Source organism: Rhipicephalus sanguineus, chromosome 5 (genome assembly GCF_013339695.2).
Source record: "Rhipicephalus sanguineus isolate Rsan-2018 chromosome 5, BIME_Rsan_1.4, whole genome shotgun sequence".
Taxonomy (NCBI): Eukaryota; Metazoa; Arthropoda; class Arachnida; order Ixodida; family Ixodidae; genus Rhipicephalus; species Rhipicephalus sanguineus.
The window spans coordinates 126,667,870-126,688,717 of record NC_051180.1 but is presented as its reverse complement, the minus strand read 5'-3'; the positions used below and the strand labels follow the sequence as shown (position 1 = coordinate 126,688,717).

The 20,848-nt window shown below is 44.9% G+C and overlaps 1 protein-coding gene across 3 annotated transcripts in view; it reads right to left on the bottom strand.

Annotated features, from left to right (window-relative positions):
- Nucleotides 1-1,726: 1,726 nt before the first annotated feature.
- LOC119394232 (histone-lysine N-methyltransferase 2D) overlaps nucleotides 1,727-20,848 on the bottom strand; it is a 128,120-nt gene continuing 108,998 nt past the window's right edge. For all 3 annotated transcript variants that reach the window (XM_049415716.1, XM_049415717.1, XM_037661519.2), the window contains 12 exons: nucleotides 20,463-20,738; nucleotides 18,518-18,622; nucleotides 18,112-18,221; nucleotides 14,919-15,162; nucleotides 14,209-14,324; nucleotides 13,276-13,393; nucleotides 12,427-12,586; nucleotides 8,546-8,682; nucleotides 7,927-8,057; nucleotides 6,011-6,323; nucleotides 3,274-3,456; nucleotides 1,727-2,348 (listed from right to left, as the gene is read on the bottom strand). In XM_049415716.1, coding sequence (XP_049271673.1) covers nucleotides 2,256-2,348; nucleotides 3,274-3,456; nucleotides 6,011-6,323; nucleotides 7,927-8,057; nucleotides 8,546-8,682; nucleotides 12,427-12,586; nucleotides 13,276-13,393; nucleotides 14,209-14,324; nucleotides 14,919-15,162; nucleotides 18,112-18,221; nucleotides 18,518-18,622; nucleotides 20,463-20,738 — 1,986 coding nt within the window. In that variant the 3' untranslated portion in view covers nucleotides 1,727-2,255. The remainder of the gene's footprint in view (nucleotides 2,349-3,273; nucleotides 3,457-6,010; nucleotides 6,324-7,926; nucleotides 8,058-8,545; nucleotides 8,683-12,426; nucleotides 12,587-13,275; nucleotides 13,394-14,208; nucleotides 14,325-14,918; nucleotides 15,163-18,111; nucleotides 18,222-18,517; nucleotides 18,623-20,462; nucleotides 20,739-20,848) is intronic.

Below are 20,848 nucleotides of genomic sequence, written 5' to 3'. Positions count from 1 at the left end.
AACGGCCACATTTGGTGAAGAAAAAGGTGCTCCTCCACCATGACAACGCGCCAGCTCATACCTGCGCCGTCGCCACGGCCAAGTTGGTCGAACTGGGCTACGAAGTGGTGCCCCTCCAGCGTATTCTCCAGATTTGGCCCCGAGTGATTTCTTCTTGTTTCCCAACTTGTAAAAGTCACTCGCCGGACAAATTTTTGAGTCGAATGAAGAAGTTATCGCCGCCACAGAAGCCTACTTTGCAGCTCAGGAGAAAACGCATTTTTCTGACGGGATCAAAAAGTTGGAGGATCGCTTGGTCAAGTGTATAGAGTTGAAAGGGGACTATGTTGAGAAATAAATCGACACCATTCCAAAATTTTCGTTTTTCTTTTGAAGGCTAAGTACTTATCGGACCGCCCTCGTATTTTGTGCTGCTTACGAGGTAAAAGGAGTTGCACGGCAAGAAGCAGCGCTACCTTCGCGGTAACCAGTGGAACATGTCCAGCCGCAGCGCATGCACGCGTAGTGCACGCATGCGTAGCAAATTGCTGCGCTCGAACACGAACCGCTCTCGCGCTCACTGTTTGCAGCATGGGTTGTCACTTGTGTTTGCGACTTCATATTCACCGCAGATTGAAAAATTCTGATTACAAATGTGTTACGGTGTTTTCCACATTACCGTTCCATGAATCACACTGAACTACATTTTGTAATTGGAGAGTTAACTTCCCCACAAAGCAGTTAAGCACATTTTCTGAAACAGTATGTAAATGCAACTTCTGTGATGAATTCCTGCATGAGCTTTTGGCCAGGCGTGTGCACCAGTCGTGATTCACTTGAATTTCAACCGGCGCCACCTTTGCTTGGGCAAGCATTCAATGTGACAAAATATATTTTCAAATTAGGAAAATGACCTGCTGTCAACTACCTGCATCTTATATTTGATTAAGATAGACAACACGCAAACAAAAAGTACAACCAGCTTACACAGCTTCCCTCCAATCTGATATCAACTTATATATCTACGACTATTACATGCAGACTTCGCAGTAGCAGTCGCGCAGCGAAACTTGTGGCATCACTCTACTAATACAAGCCACTTAGTGGCTAAATCGTCACACTGTTAAGTTCGAAGACAGAGGTTCGACTCCCGGCAACAGTGGCCGCATTTCCATGAAGGAAAAATGTTAAAAAAAAAAAGAATGTAGTATACTAAGTGCACATTGAGGAACATCAGGGTGTCGAAATTAACCCGGCGTCTCCCATTGGGGCTTGCTCGCTAATTAGATCACGGTTTTGGCCGGCAAAACACCAGAACAAAAGTTATTTGTAATCCGATTATTGTACTAACTAGAATAAGACGGCAAAGTACTGCAGGACACCCGCTGTCCACGTACGAAGAGTGCAAAATGCAGGCATTGTCAGAAGTGGAAGTTTGGCATTAATAAATCCAGTTGCTAGTCTGCACTCGCCCTGTCCATTTCTTCTACCTGTTTTCCGTCTCCTGCGCACTTTTATTTCAGTTTCAATGTCGTATCAAATAGCCCCCCAACAGACTACACTTGAGGTGACATGTAATCAACATGTGACACATGAGAGCTTACTGTGATCTTACCTGAGCGCAACGCTTTCAATCCATGATGGAAAAAAAAAGGAGAAATTGAAAGAAAGAAGAAAAAAAAAGAGGCACCCCTGCAGAGTGCTGCGATTAAAACCAAGCCAAGAAGGAAGCTGTGAAAAACCACTGTACATCCAAGAATTCATTTTATAAACATATATTGCACTACATATTCCTTGACAGGTCTTTATAGTACACAATTCATGTCAAGGAGGCGCAAAATACAACAACACACAGAGTAATGTTGTACACTTTTACACTGTCAATGGGAGCACTGTGATTTAGTAAGATGGGTGCGGGTTGCTATTTATAAAATTTACATGGATGCTAGAAAAAAAAAAAGTAAAATGGAGAGAGAGAGAGAGAAAAAAAAATAAAGAGATGTCTATTAACGATTTTGAAGGCATACATGCATCATAGTAGCGTCAACTTAAGTGTAAATAACAGAAAGGCAGCCTAAGCGGCAGATAACAATAACAAAAAAGAAGACTGTACACAAAAAGATAAACAACATATACAAATGTCCAATGCCCACAGCAATGGCGATGAACTGCCATGCACAGACTAACAAACAAGAGGAGGTTTACACTGCAAGTAAAAACAGTCTGTGGATGTGAAATCACGAGTGAAAAACACCCTATCCACAAAGTCTTCGCAATTAGTTCATCCATTTGCGACAGTTCGAAGCACTGCAGAGGCAAGGGATCTTGTGCCCGTCGTCTTCGTAGTCAAACTTGTAATCGTAGGTAAGCTGTAAATGAAAAAAAAAAAAAAAATGCAATCATGTTCCTCAATGGATCCACAGGAAATGTAGTAAATAGTATTGCTGCCTTTCTTTGCACAAAATATGTCATTCTAGTTTTGTGTTAAACCACACAGGCAGTTTGGATTTGGATGTTCATGCATTTGTTGACAGCATACATAGCTAACTACTGAAGCTCTACATTTACGCTCAAATTAGGTGCATTGTGTATTTTTGATATTAGAGTTAATGAGCACTAACAGACAATAGACTTTACTTTCTCCACATTTATATTCTAATTACTACACATAACACCCCCTATACTTTCAATGGCATTATTGTCTGTTAGTTCTCATTAATATTGTGTCTAACAAAGAAAAACGAGCCCTTAAAAGTCACCTTCTTTCCTTCATTTGATACTAAAGTGAAGGTTGACACTAAGCAACAAAAACTAAGAAAATAAAAGAAACTCGCGTTACAATATGTAATATGATAATTTGTGCAATACAGTTCAATAAAAGCAGGAATAAGAATAGTGACACCCCCCCCCCCCCCCCCCCAAGAACATAATTATAACTTACTAGCACTATTTACTGTTAGAGCATTTATTTGCAGTAGCACGCAATTACATCAGCAAGGACAATTACCTTTACAGTGTGCATGCTTAATTAACTTTTTCATTATGTAATTTGAGTCAGCCTTCAAGGTGGTAGGACCTTACAGAACTAAATAGGGCCTAGTACTAGGTTTACTGCCATTTTATGTACATGTTCCCTTTAACAGAAGACCATACTGTACACTACCAATAAGTGCGTTTCCGTTTCCGATAGTCTACTATATCACACGTGACAACTTACAGAAGAGAAAGAAAATGAAATGATGAAGGGGCTCAAAAAAAAGATGCTCCACACAAAGATGACAGAATATTGCCCACCTCTTCACCCCGCGTGATGCGGCGATTGGCAATGATGAGGATTTTGTTCTCACGGTCGATCTGCACGAGCTCAGCCACACAGTTAGGACTGCACGAGTGGTTTATGTAGCGTGCCAGGCCACCAGACAAGGTTGCGTCAATCACACGATTTTCATCCAGCCGGAACATGTACACACCACGATTCTGCAGCAAAAGGCAGGGACAAGGCATGCCATTAGAGAAACGTCCGAAGAGGCTCTCATACACAAACAGTCTCTTCCGGATAAACACCATCTCTTTCAACCTAAAAATACCTTCGTCATACATATGTGACATTCCTTATAAGCCCTCATGCTTCATTTTGGCAAGAAAGAGTTACACTGCATGAAGAGTTATGATTCACTTCATCATACTGACTAATAATATGTTATACCGACAACCTACTAAACGTTCACTAGTAATTAGACCAGTGGTTCTCAAATGGGGGTCTGCGAAGCCATTTTTGGAGGTCTGCGAAACCCATCCCCGGAAAAAAAAAAGTGAGTTTTTTGGAGGCACACTATGTCCCTTTGACGGCCCCTTCTGATTTTTTAGTATCTTTCACCGCATAACACCTTTGCATTGCGGCGGAGCTGACTTATGTTTCCCCTTATCCATGAGATGGTTGTGAAGCTTTTGTTGCAGCGTTCTACGACATATGCACGCGAGCATGCTTTTTCCAGGCTTACATCTTTCAAACAAAAGGCACCTATTTCATGCTGCATGTTGTGTTAATTTATAACCCCCCCCCCCCTTTCTTCTCTCACTGCAAGGGGTCCCTTATCACTTCCACCAGTCCACAAGAGGCCCTTGAAACATCCATGGCTGAGAATCACTGAATTAGACTATGCTCTCACTGCAGAAGACCAGCAATTTACAGACTTTTGCTTGTTGCCTGGCCGTTGTAGTAATATACCTCATGCAGTACTATACTGCAACACACGTTGAAAAGTTATTCCGTGGCTACAATTCAAAAGAATTATGCATCGTGCAATGAATGACACCAGCCAAAATCTAAAGCACAGTACAGTAAAACCCCGCTGTTACGTTCCTCACTGCTGCGTTTACCCGGCTGTTACGTCGTTTTCCACCGGTCCCGGCATAGCTCCCATAGGATACAATGTATTGGGAACCCCGCTGTTACGTCGTAACTGTCGGACCGTTCCCGTATTATACGTCGCGAAGTGCACTCGGAGCCGACCGAGTGACTACCGAAGAAAGCGGCCATGGTGCATTTTCACGCAGCTTTTGCTGATTTGACCGTAACATTAGGCGCATTAGAGGCGCAAGCAACAGTATCTTTTCAATTGATGCAAACAAAAGCATCACCTTCGAGATTCGTATTGCAAAGATGGCGTCTATGACGTAATTGCTCGCGAAAGCAAGGCCTTCGAGACTGGCATTTACTATTGACAAAAGCATAGCCTTTGAGATTTGTATTGCACAAACATGGCATCTATGACGTAATTGCTTGTAAAAGCAAGGCCTTCGAGATTGGCATTCACTTCTGCCATCGCGTTGGCGTAGACTCATCATCATCGTTATTTGTTGGAGGACGGGAGGAGTTTCGAACTGGTTGGAGCTCGCATGGTCGTGCGTGCGGTTCGCGGTCGGACTCGCGGCACTGGTTGTGATGCCTACAGCTGTTGGTGTTAAAAAAATCACATACGTTGATTACATTTCTGTGGATGAGGCCATCCCCAGCTCCACATTTCTATCCGTCGACTAGATCGCGGCTGAGCGCGCCAATTTTCGTGCTGCTCGTAAGCATTGAAATAAAATTCTGTACCACTAAATATTTTGTCGTTTTTCCTTTTTTTCGGCTCTTGCGTTTCCCGTCTCTTACGTTTATTTTCTATGGTCCCTTCAAAAACGTATCAGCGGGGTTCTACTGTATATAGGCTCCACACTTGAATGTGCGTCCACACAGGTCCACCACTAATTGTTGCACACTAGTGCATTAGGTGCCACGGAACATTTCTCCTACGCTTTTGCTCAATGTTACACTAATGTTGCCTTGCAGACCTTTAATGTTTCCAGTGCTAGCAAAACCTTCAACACCAAGAGGATAAATGATTGCAAATGCGGGCTAACCCATGCTAAAAACACCCACACCATCCTTGTTCAGTCTCGATCCATTGATCGAGCTGTCAACCAGTTTTCACACTAGAGACAAAACAGCAAGAACACTCGAAATCCAGTGCTTAATGCAGCGCTAATTATGCTCTAATCCAGTGCTAATTCTGCGATTAGTGTAGCACTAATGTAGTTCTTAATTAAGTAGTTCCACATCCCGCGCTAAATCCCACTCTAGTGCTTTTCTGTGTAAGCCCTGTTGTTGTTCTAAATCCCGCACTAAATCCTGCGTTGATATCATTCCTGTGTAAATCTTGGTGCAGTTCTAAATCCTGCACTTCATGCAGCTTCACAACTGTGAAACCTGAAGAGGTGCGTAGTACGGGCAACCCAGCAATTCCCTTGGCAATCGTGCGCTTCAACATCAGCTATATGTTTCAGAAGCGTCTTTTTGTGATATTAGGTAAATTATTACGATTATTTCTTGGTTACTTCTGAAGTTTATAGTATTATTTTAGACCTTGTTGGCTTATTTTGAACTGGTCCTGAGCATTTTTAGCCTTGTTTTGGGCCTGTACTGACCACTGACGACAAGCCGGGCCCCTAAAGTGCTACGCGCTTAAAAGAAAGTGGCAGTGCCAACCTGTGCCTCGTAGATGGCTTCGTTGCGCTCGGCAATCTCGTTACGGATGAGCTGGCCGATGTACTCGATGATCATGGTATGGCATTCGATATCGCGGGCAGCGTACAGGCCCAGGCCCTGGATGCCCGAGCGTGCCAGGTACACATTGTTGCGCCACTCGGTCTTCATGCGCCGGTACTGGGACGACTTGGAGTGCACAAAGTGCTTGGTGTAAGGGGAGCTGGCCTCCAGACAGCTGCCGCCACCGCCACCACCAGCGCCGAGGGTCTGCAGCGAGGGCCGCAGCGTGTTGCTCGTGTGCATCGTGTGGGGCCTGTGGAGGGAAAAGAAGGTGAGCAGTGGCAAGACAAGCAGCACGACAGCACACACAATGTGTGCTAGTGCCTGCATAATTCTTCATCAGTAGAAATACATTACGGTGCGCTTTAAAGGAGCTGAAGATTTAACACGGCGAGTTTCAGGAAGTTTTTTTGAGCCAATGCGGCCAGAATATAGAAAAAGAGAGAAAGAAATTTGTGACGTCACAGTGACGTTCAGACACTGGGATATTGGAACAAAATTCAAAATTGAAAAACATGGCCTTCATTCTCCCTTCATATAATGAAGCTATGGTGGTAAAACTGATGACAATAGAGTACAGTCGAGCCCGACTATATCGAACCCGTTTAATTCAAATTATCCCGTATATCGAACAATTTCTAAACACGGTAAATTTACATTGAGAATATATAGCAAAAGTTACTGTTACATCGAACGAAAATAGCAACGACAACCGATATATCAAACTCCATGTGCCTCAAAAGTGCCCCAGCAAGTTGGCTTTCCCTCGCGGTGGCGGGGAAAACTGCCGGCGCCACCCCAGAAAAAGTGGTTTAGACCCGGTTGTGCACGGGCGAACACCCCCCTGCAAGAAATGATCCTGGCCCGCTCGCAGCGCTTACAGCCAATCAGAGGCCGTCGTGCTTTCTCCGAGGTACAGAGGCGGTAGAAGTGAGCGCCATTTTTTCTTTCTTTATGCTTGTGTGCCTGCTGCTGCCTGTTTTCCTCGAGTCCTCATTCAGCGTGGTCTGTGCTGGTGGTGTTGCCTGTTGGTGCTCTGTGAACCTTCGTGTCGGCAGGGAGCTTAAGATCGACTTGCTCGGAGCTCTTTCTATGTTGAGTAGATCGTGGGCAGATGTCACGAAGGAGACGATCCAGAACTGCTTTAGGCGTGCCGGCTTCCGCATGCCTGGTGATGACACCCCAAATTCCGATGACAGCACTGAAAACACCGCAGGTGTTTCCGCCGAAGTTTGGAGCGAGCTGGCAGAGTTCCCGGGAGCTATCGACTGATCGACATTCGACGAGTTCGTCAGTGCGGACGATGATGTCGCCATCATGGGTGAGCTACAAGATGAGGACTACGTTGCAGACGTCGTGCCGACCACGAGCCAAAGCGACAGCGATAAGGAAATTGACGATGGCCCATTGCCTACATCCTCCGAAGTGATTAGTGCACTTGCGTTGGTCCGGCGCTATTGCGTGAATGTGGAAGGTTGCAGCCTCAGCTGCTCCGACTTGTTGGACAACGTGGAGACGTGTGTGCTGTCGCAGGCAGCGAAGTCGTTGACACAGAAGAAAATCCAGGACTATTTTGTTCCAAAGTAGGGCACGCAAGTAAGCCACCATATTAATAAAGTACTTTTCTTATTATTATGTGCCTTTGTGTCAAAATCCTATAGCGGGCCTATGTCGAATTATGCCATATATCGAACTAATAAACGTTTTTTGGCGAGTTCGATATACCCGGGTTCGACTGTAGTCCAAGAGCAATTTTATCAGTCCTAATTTAATTTAGAGTTTCATTTCAACGTCCCTTTAAACTATCACCAACTGATAACTCCTTACAACGCTGCCACCAAAGCCCCTGAACTCACCTCTTGAAATGGGTGCGCAGCTTTGGTTCTGACCGTGCACAACCGGTCGGGTTGATGGCCAGCGGAAGCTCCAGCAGCGGTGATCGCCCATACCGGAAGTTGTAGTCACTCAGGGTCTCCACACCTGGAAGCTGATGAAGAAAGGAGGCAGGGACACGAGTATGAATGGAAGTGAGCACTGCTTGACGAAAGCACTCACAAAAACCAGTGCAAGTGATCTTAGAGTACACGTTAGTACAAATGCAAGTGTACGCTTGTCAATGTCAGTGGAAACTAACATTATACAGCTGAATCTCTTTAATCATCTCTTGTAGACGTTGGTAGAACACATCCCACTTAGGAGGAGTTTTGTTTACTGAGAAAGGTGTGTAGGGGCACGGAATGCAAATACAAAAAACACGAAAGCAACAAAACAGGAGGCCGATCTCCCGTTTAATCAGCAATTCTGTTTACCGAGACTTTTATCACAATTGTAAAAAGAAAAAAGCCGACTCTCGTATTAGTCGGCACTAATTCATGTCGAAATTTCAGCACAAGCAAAGTAAACAGGGACAACAGGGAAGCGTACAAGGACGAAAACCTGCACGCAAATTGAGCGTTGGGTGGGACGCGAACTTACCGATTCAGTGATCCTCACAATCGCGGGTTCTGTCAGCCCAAAGAGGTCTTCTCCTGTGATGAAGTTAGAGAAGACCTTGATGGCCTGGGTCTCCCTGCGGAAGCTCTCGATAGGCTGGAGAACTTTCTGCCACACACCTGCGCAGAGATCGTTGCATTGAGTCGTATAACCAAGTCTGCGGCTACTCACGCCTGTCGCTTGAAACGCGGTGACCTGGACAACAACGTCAAATTGGGCGCTGACACAAGGCTCACGTAATGCAGAGTAAAGAACTATGCCTGCAGTAGATGCATTCTCTGGTTACACTGCGTACAGCGCACAAACCGATGTGCTATGATGCCTGCACGACATCCCTCTGCCCTACTCCGAATGCAAGGAGGAGGGAATACAGGTTCACCTTAAGGGGGGAGGCTACCTTGGAAGGGCAACTTTTTTGTTTGTTGAGATATCCTATTGAAATTTTCAGGGTAGGCTAATAGCAAAGCCATTTGAATAACCCCAAAATTTCATGCATTTATGCTCACTGGTTCCCAAGTTACAGCCATTTATCAGGATAGTCCACATGGGTTTCTTAGTCAGGCTCTGGTGAATTTGGTAAATGTGCTAGCACTGTGAAATTCACTATAATGATTCCTGGATGGGTGCTCTACACTAAGACAAAGCTCATTTTTAAAATTTCCTTGCTGAAAATTTTTAGCAGGGCACTGGATTTAGTGTTTGCCATTTGGCTTTTATCAATGAAATTTTAATTAATTATCACAAATTACAGACACAATAAATTTAAAAAGCGGCTTTGTCTTTGTTTGGGCAATTTATTCAGGTGCATAATAAAAAAAACCTGTCGGAAATCGGATGAATGGTTCCAGAGATATGTCTAGACTAAGCAGTATCACCAGCCAAAAAAGTCATTTCGAGATATTGGGCTTCGAAAGTTTCGATCACATATCTTGGTCTGAAATGACCCTGTAGATTAAAGGAAATGCGTTTTTATTGATTTCTGTTCTTTGCCACCTTTACTGGCTTTTTTCTATTTTTCATACGAGTCGGGGTTGCGATCGCCGAGGTTGATTCGAGACGCCAAGCTCATTTAAACTATGCATTCACGTGCTGCTGGCGCACACTGGAGATACGAGGGCTGACACCGCCGATGCAATCGTCTTTACCGATACAGAGGTTGCTTCGCTGTGAAAAGGGCCGTCATAATCGTTGGAGGTACGCTTGACCACGGTAACACAGTTTATATAACGATTCAGCGCACCAATCCACCGAACGCGTGTACCGTAACCAGTGGCGTGTCCGATAACACAACGATCGCAGGCACATGACACTTCTTAGGCGGGCAGGATGCGATATCGTATACACGGTGTAGAGTTCAGAAAGTGCCGCGAGCGATAACGAAATGCGAAGCTGCGATAACAAAGGTTGGCTGCACGACAGTGACGACGGCAGCAAAGAACGAAGCAAGCGCTAGCACTAGCCGCGGAGAAGGCCACCGCGTCATCGCGCGCAGCAGCCAATAGCAGCCGCGCGTTCCCCCACTCTCTCGAGGAGCGCGCGCTTAGTCCAATGGTAGCTGCGCGTCGAGACGCGGGAAACTCAAACCCCTGCGAGCTTCCCCAATCATAAGCGAATCATGCTGCGGCTGCGCCACCACCCCTACCGCCGCGGGCGGTAAAGAAACGCGTGGGAATTCACGAACAAAACAAAACCAAGATGGCGCCGATCGGTTGAACGGCGCGGGAACGGTGCTCGCTGGAAGTTGGGCTTGTTTCGGTGCTTCTTTGGCCGGCGCAGCAGCTGCCGCTGCCCGTTATTACCCGATTCGACGTACTTTTACGATGTTTTAGGCTTTCATAATTACAGGAAAGGTCGTTTGTAATACGTACAGCCCAAATATACGGTTTTTCAAGAACCGAGTTTTTCGCGATTTTTCGATTTTCGAAGGGCGCGTCCCCCCTTAAGAAAGACTGTGCTCCGCTGTAGCTTCTCAAGACCACAATAGCGGTTCTTAATGACTACCATAAATTCCAGCATGTTTACTTTAATGCTCATTTGAGTGGGCTTTACTGCTCCCCTGTCTGTAGGCATCTTGTTTTGAAACTCAACGTCTACCAACCTGCTGGAGCCCAATGAAATGTCAGCTCAATTAGTTTGTTTCAAAGGAGTAACAAAAGCTATAGCTACCTCCTGTTCAGCAACTTTTTCATTCTACACACATATTCAATACTCAATTCAATATTCAAAGGCAGCTTTTTGGCTTACATTTGAATTCAACCCGTATTTGAACGCTTCAATAGTCGCACACCACCAGTTCACCCACCACTTCAATACAATACGCCAATACAGCCAAACCAACATATATCGAACTCACACACACAAAAAAAAAAGGGAATTAATTCGATATACAGCTTTTAGTGAAATTATTGCATTTTTGGTACGAATTTTGGTGCTCAAGTTGGCTTCATGGGCACTGCTTCACGATAATGTAAGCGACATGCCTTCAAGGCAATATGCACCTTTTAAAAATAAAAGTTCTATTTTTACGCGGTTTGCTGTTGGCCGTCAACGTCAAGGGGCAAGATATATACGAGAAAATACAGTATCAATGTAAATAGCGCCTACATATCTTAATATGCAGTTGTGCTTACTTGTTTGGCACCTGAAGCGACTAGTCTGCCTTGGTGCTAATGTCAGCCTTGCTTTCCAATATCATACTCAGCGTGCTTCTTGAGATGCTGCACGCAGCGACGATGTAAGGCATCTTTTCCCCCCGTTCGACTGTACTGATTGTCGCTAGCTTTACATCATGTTAGCAAAACCTACACTGCGTTAACAAAACGAACAGAGAAGTGAACGGCGACCTCGCACGACAGGCTGGGAGCTCAATGATGAGGAATCATGGGGGGAAGACACGTGGTGGCAAGCGGTAGTTCCTACTTGCCCTGCCCGGAGCCCTCCTAATCACACCCCTCACTCTCCCACATGCATGCGAAAAAGCCCCATTCTGAGAGGAAAAACCAGTTTTGTGGCGGATAGCCAACCACTTGGGGCGTTTCGCACAACCCGATGTTCGATATATCAAGTGTTCTGGCTAGTTTTGTTCGATGTAGCCATAGATTTCACTATGCATTGACGTTAAAGCACTGTTGTGTTCTAAAACAGTTCAATGTAATCCTAGGAGAATTAGATTTACTCGTGTTTGATACAGTTGGGTTCGCCTGTATTCACCAGGCTTGTGCGAATATTCAAGCACTTCGAATATTCGAACAAATATTATAGTATTCGAATTTGCTTCGATTCAAACTTAAATTATTGAAAATTTCGAAGTACTCGAAATGAACGAATAGATGTACGTTAGTCTGCGTGTAACCCCCTGTAAAGGTGGTTTCACTGCAGTGGAGGTATGCAATGCCGTGAATACACCTTGCCAGGGAAAATCCGCGCTGCCGCGAAGCCCCATTCAGGGTCAAATGACATATTATCCTCACATCGAGTCATTATTTTTGAAGTTTAAACGCTTGTTATACCGGCTAATATGCCCTAAGTAAAGTAAATTTTAAAACGTAACATATTTTACAGGTTATCACTTGCATTCTACACCAAAAGTCAAATCCTGCTACTATTCAAAGTTGCTTCCACTTCCTTTGAACCAAAAAGAACGACATTTACACATGCCTTGTTTCAATTTAAAAAAAATGTTGCGCAGGTTAGTTGGGTCATGACAAATATGCTCCTTTTTCTTTACAATATATGATTAGTGCTATTCGAATTCGCTTCGACATTATTCGACGAAATCACTATTCACTTCGAACCTAAGATTTAGTGCACAAGCCTAGTATTCACACGCAACTGCAGACTGTTGACATGAGCAGCATACGTACCCTTGGGTGTGCGATGAGTGAGAACCTTCTCCTGGCCTTTGTACGACACTCGTACCTGGAACTGTGGCTGGCCGTCCACATCGTGAATGCTGCACGTGTAGCGGCTCCGTGCACCCAGCTTGTGCATGCTCCAATAGATGCGCACCACCTTGTACCCAACCTAGTGAGAGAACACGATGATAAGACCGAGGCTCTTATCACTGACGTTCTTGCAAAGGCGGAAAAAATAAACAGCACCAAAACCAGCCAGGAGCACCCAAAGAAACCAGAAATGCGCTCCTTAAAGTAAACCAAACCTTTGTAGCGCTTACATCCTGTATCACGTGAGGTCACTGTAGTGAAAGTTGCAGATCCTGGCGGCCAATGAGAAACTAGAACCAGCTACATGTTTTTGAGAAAGTTGAAAGGTTGTACAGTGCTGGCGACTATTTCGGAAACCTCAAATTCAAAAAGTTTGTTCAAGCGAGTAGTGCAAGTGACTAGTGCCAATTTCACTAGAACACTTAAAATTATACAAGAAATGAAAATGCTATATTGTTGTATGTCACAGGGACCGATACCGAGCATTTCCATTAAGAACGCTATGTTGTGCTCATTTAGACAGCTGTCTGAAGGTATAATAAAGATGCGAGTGCAAACACAACAAGGATGGCGGTCAAACGGCATAAGCTTTCCTCCACTTTACCTGCCATGCAGCCACCCCAAGGTAGTATCGCTTCATATCACTATGAAACATATAATGCGATCACTAAATTAGAATTTGACTGGAGTAAAAGCCACCAAATCCTAAGTACGTGGCAGAAAGTTGGCAATGATGGCAACACTGTGAAAGAAGGAAGCGTCACTTACGGGGTATATGCAGTTCTGTGTGTGGAAGTTCTGCAACTGGTGCGGCAATAGCTGTCCGATGCTCAGGAAAATGAGGCTGCCCACTCGCAGGAGATTCTGCTCCCCCTTGTGAAACATGCTGAGGAGCAGACAACAACGCGCATATGGTCAAAATTCCAAGTAGCAACCCCAGAGCTACACGTTTCACAAAGCATGCAGAACAATAGATATAGTGCCAGTGTTGGTCAACGCTCTGAGCAGCCTGGTACACAGCTCAACAGGGTTGAGTCAAGCAGCAAGCAAGTCCACACAAACGTGCTCGAGCAACTCCACTGAAGTTTCCACTACTGAAATCACTAAAAATGTGTGCAAGCTAAGGTCTCTTTCTTCTTTATTAATTTGCTTTCATTTGAAACGTTTGCAAACAATGGTGGAGGCTAAGACAAAACATGCAATGAGCAGCTTCAGCTGCTCATTGGCCTCCATGTCACATGGTGGCAGAGAGTCATCACGTATTAAAAATACACGTCTTCATAAAAGAATTACAGATCATTAATTACGCAATGCTACAGAATTCTTAAAGGAGCAACAAACGAATAGAGGAATGGCAAGTGAAAACAATGTTAATGTTACGCATCATTACATTACGTACACTTGACAATAAGTCAAACCTCGTTAATATGTACCCGCTTTAAACGTACTAACGGTGAAAACGTAGTTGCGACAAATCCTCGACTGAGTCTCATAGAGCCCAATGCATTCGCTGACCGCTTAAGATGTAGTAGTTCATCCTATGCCTACCGGTTAGTGCGTAGCCCACGATAACTTTTTGCGCCATAGAGGTGGGAAAGCATAAGTGAATGATTTCTGAAATGGAACAACTTTAGCAAGGGCCAAACAGAGGAAGTGCACATACAAGGTGTTGAATCTTCATTTTGGAGTGTAAGCACTCACCTTGCAACTTGCTTGTGCTCATCGCGGCTTATGTACACCCTGCGAAAAACAGCCACCGACTCGAGAACATTCTCAATGTTCGGGACGCGAGGAGTGTGCTGAGGACAGAGGATGGTCTGCAATGGAAAACAAAGCCCAATGGAAACCCTGCAGCACTACAGAAGAAGGTAAAACATGATTCTATTCAGATGTGGCCTGCTACACCACGCACAACGAATGGTGGGACTGTCGTTTTAGAAGGTGAAATATCGCCGTTAAAAGGCAGAGAAAATTCAGGCAGAGCTACTCCGAGTTTTTTTCCATGTGCATGTTAGAGCATGTGGATATAGACGTATTAAGGCACACAATTTTTGCTGTTGATGCCTTCATTCAGCATGCACCTCGCTTCATACTCTCGCGAAGTATCGTAAGTATAACACGTATCTGAAAGACTGCAAGTGCGCATGAAATTTGTAGACAAGGCAATCATCGGATTCAAATTGAATGAAGCCAACGTCACCGTAGAAAGAGTGTGTAGACGACATCAGCCAAGACACAGCTACACTAGCTAGGCATTTGCCAATCGTAAGCCTACACTGGCAATCGTTCAGTCATCATTAGACGTTAGTCAGTGCTGGTAGCAGGACAGTAAACGTCACCGTTTTCTACTCTTCACAAGTCGCGGCGGGCGTACTCAAAGATAGGCTCACGCGTACGAAATGTGCACGCACCTTGTCCTTGTAGAAGGAACATCCTTCGAGGCTGGCACAGGCAAAGTGAAAGGCAGCGGGACAGCGGATTCGGAAGCAGTGCAGTGAAGCACCTGTGCGATGGCATCGACTGCAGTTGACAAGCAGTGCCCGGCGGCAGGCAGTGGCCACGTTCATAAGGGCTCCGTCGCATGTCTCGTACACTTCCTGCGACCACAGGGCGCAATTCAGGTGCACCCACAGGTCCACATCTAGGTTCAGCAGCCTGTAAAGAAAGGACGCAAGCACCATTATAGGGATGCAAACGCAAAGCACCGATTCAAGCGAGAACGACGGATAATGGTCATAAGCATCATTTAGCCTTCCTCCCAGTTCTAAAAGCATGTTTTCACAGACGGGCCAAGGCTCGAAATGTTTATAGACTCCACTAAATGCGAGATATCGGCACTACTCATTCTAAAAAATTCCTGCCCATCAACGATGCTTCTCAGTACCTATGTGAAGGCATTGAAAAGGAGGTGCATCTTTCAAGCAAACTTCTCGTTGCTGGGCTTATAAAATGAAGGATCACAAGTTTTAATTGCAACACAAGTTATCCTGCAACTTAACTCATAATTTGTTCTAGATTAACCTAATGTACCACCTTGCTAAAATCACTGAACGGTGACTGCAGTACCTGTAAATAAAATAAAATAATTGCTAATGGTGTTGAAAAACTAAAGAGAGATACAGTAAAAGCTCGTTAATTCGACTCTCGTTAATTCGGAAAATCGGTTAATTCGGACACGTCATAAGGTCCCTGTAAATATATGCATCACTCTATGAGACTGGGCGCTCATTATTTCGGACAGATTTGACTGCAAATCGGATAATTCGGCGACTTTCGGGCCGCTGGCGAGGCTCGAAAACGAAAAAAGAACCATTTGGAACAAAAGTGAAGCTCAAACGCTGCATCGCCATGGACATCAATTATCGGCTTGGCTTGACTTGAGACTTGTTGAACGCCTTTTCTTCGCGTGTGACAGCGTGTGGGTATGGCGCGGTGTCATTTTTGTTGCTTTGTTCTCGTTGGTGTGCTGCATCGTTGAACGCCGTTTTATTGAGGAACGATTCAGTACGGCTCCTTTAGCTTGATCGTTGCTGGTGCTTTTGTGCTGACTTCTCGTGTGAACGCACTCTCCGCCGATGGCAACGCCGGCGAAGTGGCCCAAGTACGAGGCCAAGGACTTCACCACCAAAGTAGAAATTTTGCGTGCCCTGAAAAATGGGCTCTCCCGACAAGAAGTAGCTCCTCTGAAATGACGTCGGCAAACAATACGACGTGAGTCTCCTGAGCGCTGTTAGCATTCTTCGCGTATGTGTGGCAGAGCACGCCTGTGCACGCCATTGCCAACTCTTCCGACTCCAGCGATGCCGAAGTGTCGCCGAACGACGGTGCCGACGACAGGCAGGATTTCGGAAGTGTTATGTCTGATGCAGTGACACTCCACGATTATATCGGCATTGATGGCGTTGCCACTGCCGGCTTTCTGACTGATGAGCAAATCGTCAAGGAAGTGATGTATGGCGACGAATCCGAGAGCGAAGAGCCTGAAGAGGAGCAGCCACACCATGAGCCACATGGGGCCCCTCGCACTGTGAAGGAAGTCGTGGAGGCCCTCGTCGTCCTTGAAGAATTTTGTTTTGGCACTGCAGACAGCATGCGAGCTGCTGAGCACCTTGAAGGGCTCAGAAAAATTGTGTCCGCGCGAATTTCTGCTCGAAAACAGACACGCATCCGCGATTACTTTGTAAAGTAAAGGTATGTTGAAAAAACTCTTGCATTTATTGTGTTTATTTCGACCATTCGATAATTCGGACATTCGGTTAATTCGGACATTTTTTCCGGTCCCTAGAAATCCGAATTAACGAGCTTTTACTGTATATGTCTAAATTTCATTTGTTTTTGTGCGTGCCTTTTCTCTTGATGATGTACCAACTTTCCAAACATTCCAATCTCTTGAATTCATTTATATGCTTCTTAACCTTGGGTCAACCATAAATGGTCAGCATGCTGGACATACAGAACATGAAAATGCTTGAAGCACAAGCAGTTGCAATGGGCGCTCCCTCAATCAAATGCCTAGAGGCAAGGAATGAGACAGGTGTCCGTATCTGGATCTTATTTTAGTAACACTGCCTGCAAGTCATACATCGTCTAGCGCAGGGTTCTCAAACATGTGGCCCGCCAACCTCTTGCATGCGGGCCCGCACATGATTCTTCGTCCAACATTATTTTTATTTTTTAATAAGTCTGCTCATGAACTACACATGCATGACTGATCTTAAGTATTCTTTCATGAGACGCCCCCTGCGATCACCATGTGTTGATACATACCCGTGAAAGAAAACTCGATACTTGGAGGACGCTTGAGCATCGCCTTCAAGATAACGATAGCGATAGTGTAATCGGGCCCCGGGCGCATCGCCTTCTCAACTGCTAGCCTGGCTTCAGTTCTCAATGCATGCCTTTGCTGTGCTGCAAGGAAACGAACGCCTGTGCCCATAACATTGGCTCTTTCAAACTATCCTAGAATGCCTCTGCAAGTACAGTTGTACAGTGTCCACTACGCGTACGTAAGGCAACACGCCATTCTACGCTCCTGCCATGCAATATTACATGCGTTAAGGAGGCTCCTCCCACTGCAAGGCATTCATGCAGTGTTTGTTTTTTTCGAAGTTGTTTCAAGCAATGGCATGGCTCTGTGGTAGAACACGTGCTTGCCGTGCAGAAGGCCTGGGTACGACTCTCACTCGAACCAAGATTTTTATTATTTACTTCATTTGCATCTTTCTCAATTTTCCGGTCACGCACAACGCTAATTTTTCACTCACAGCCAACGACACCGACACCGGAATTTCTACGAAACAAGCTCTTTAACGCCACCGTGTTAAAATTGGCGTCCAGAGTTCAGTCATTTTGGAGCTCGAGATCGGTATAGAGTTGTACGTATCCTTGCGCCAAATCCGCTTGAGAAAGGACTCATGTATAATATTTGAGAAGGGCCCTTCAAATGGCAACGTTAGCTGACATTTTGTACAAGCTACCCCCCCCCCTTGAGGTGAGTTCGAGACCCCTGATCTAGCGTACTGCCTTGGCAATACTTTATGAATTATTTCAGCAATAGACTGTGGGTGTGAACATGGCCTCCTTCACGGCTAAGAAATGTGTTACCTGGCAGGGCCGTTGGTCTCGCCGTCCCCGATGTCATGGCACAGGATGCACTGCCTTGTGTCTTCTACAGGATTCTCGGGCTTTAGGAATATGTCCTGAGCATCCAACAGCTGCAGAAAAAAGACCCACTTCACTGCAAAGAACTAAACGCTCAATCTCTCGTGTATGAATACAGGCAACACGGCTAGCTACACAAGGCTTTTCAAAATGTTGCAAGCAGCAAAGCCGAGCCTTGCAAAACAGGAGGTAGGGGTTGTAAAGGGGGTTTATTCGGGTCGTTGAGCAGCAGCAACAATCATGGCACTAGCAGGTACAGCATGGCTAGAGCTTTTGAGTGTGCCTATCATCTTCCTTGCACAGCAAATAATTTGTGATGCTATAGTGAAGTCGAGCCAACAAACCGTACCTGACCAACTTCTTCTTCCGATGGAGGTTCGTACTTTGTAGCGCCTACCAAGTCTCCAGACCACAGCTTCCATCGGACATCTTTCCACTTCTTTACCATAGGTTCCTTTGAAAGCAGTCAAAAAGGAGAGAAAAACAAAGAGAGATGAGAGATATATTGCTGCCAATTTGCAAAGGAAACAAATTTCACCTAGTTTAATTTAATTTGCACCAACCAAATGAAAGCGACACTGCACGAAAATAGTACGCTCTAAATGTGGTAATGGATAAATGTGATTTTGTGCACCTATTTAGTAAGGGTTACATTAGTTTAGAGTGCATACATTCTAAACTTGGTAACCCTTACTATCGGTGCCCACAATCCCATTTATCGGTTACCACATTTAGAGTGTAGGTTGAAGGATTGGGCTTCTTTCCGTAACATTGAATTTATCTGTCACAAAGAGCTCGGAGCATTGTAAAAGAGAAAATGGCAAAATGGACTGACACTGCCAGTTGTGGGCTATGTTGCCAGTCATGCAACATCAGCACTGGCAGACTTATTTCAGCAGGCGGTTGAGATAGAGAAGCAGAGGCGGGCCTTGAAGATGAAATTTGCGGTGTGACAAAGTGACACATTGGAACACAGAAAACGACAATTCACTGCTAGACGAATAACCTATTAATATAGCTTACGCTAATATTTTCCTTTTGAGAACATCAATCGATTAACTGGCCAAGAATACTGGCCAAATAACTCAAACACTCAAATAACTGGACAGGGGGGCAGCTGCCACTGTAGCACAACTAGCAGTGCACCACATGCATAATGCAGAAAGTATGGGTTCGTATCCCACAAGCATTGTTTTTTCATCCAATTTCATTTTCCTATATCCTCTAATTACTTTACTTTAAATAAAAATACAAATGAAACCTTCTATGTGTTCCATGACATTATTATAATGCCCACTACGGTTTCATTGCCTTCATTACCTGTTCGCATCATGAGTTTTTGTGCAAGAAAACCGGACCCCTCAATCAAGCTCACTTACTTAGCTCATTATGTTGTTGCTCACTATGTTGTTGTTATACAGTGGTCACCACTCAAAATTTGCTTGCAACCAAAGCTGGGATTTGCCATGACAAGACAATATAATAATAATTGTTGGGGTTTTACATCCCACAACCACGACATGATTATGGGGGATGCTGTAGTGGAGAACTCCAGAAATTTTGACCACCTGGGGTTCTTCAACGTGCACCTAATTCTAGGTATACGGGCCTCTGCCATTTTGCCTCCATCGAAATGCAGCCAGGATTTGATCCTGTGACCTTTGTGTCAGCAGTCGAGCACCATAACCTCTAGGCTCGTGTGAATATTCGAATGAATATTGCAGTATTCGAATTCGCTTCGAAATGAATTTAAATTATTTTAAATTTCAAAGTATTCTAAATGAACGAATAGACATATACAAACTGCATGTAACCCCCTGTAAAGGTGGTTTCACTGCAGTGGAGGGGTGCTGTACCGTGAATGCGCTTATGAAGGGGAAATCTGCACTGCCACGAAGCCCCACTTAAAGTTCAATGAACAAATTACCCTCACATTGATTCATCATTTTTTAAGTTTAAAAGCTCGTTATACCGGCTTATATGCTCAAAGTATAGTAAATTTTAAAACGTAAAGTATTTTACAGGCTATAACTTGCATTCTACCAAAAGTCATATCCTACCGAAATTCAAAGTTGCTTCGACTTCCCTTTGAACCAAAAAGAATGGCATTTGCATATGCCTTGTTTCAATTTTAAAAAATATTGCACGCTAGTTGGGTCATGACAAATACGCTCATTTTTCTTTATGTGATATATACTATTCACTTCGAACCTAAAATTTACTATTCGCACAAGCCTAATGATCACTAGACCACCACAGTGGGTGCCCTGACAAGAGAATGAGTAAGTTCTTACCTGTTCCTTGCTGATCGAGTGCCGTGCTGCCCTCTTCCTGTGGGTGGAGTCCATGCTCGCTTGGCTGTCCTCCTCGTCGGCGAGCAAGCGGCTCTCAGAGTTGTCTTCGACGCTTGCCCGGGTCTCCTCCTGAGGCGTGATGGCCCTGTCGTCCTCTTCCTGTTTGATGCAGGGCTCCTCATCTTCTTCCATCTTGTTCGTTAGGCGTTCCTTGCAACACTCGCCCCGAAAGCCGCCGTGCTCGTCCTTAGCAGCGTGGCACACCACAGTGCCCTCCTGATTCATCCAGGAAAGGAGAAGCAGGCCCGTGATTGTTACAGTGAGCAATGCGGTCGAACAAAGGATCGTGCTAAAATCACAACGAATCTAGAACTGAGGCTTGGCAA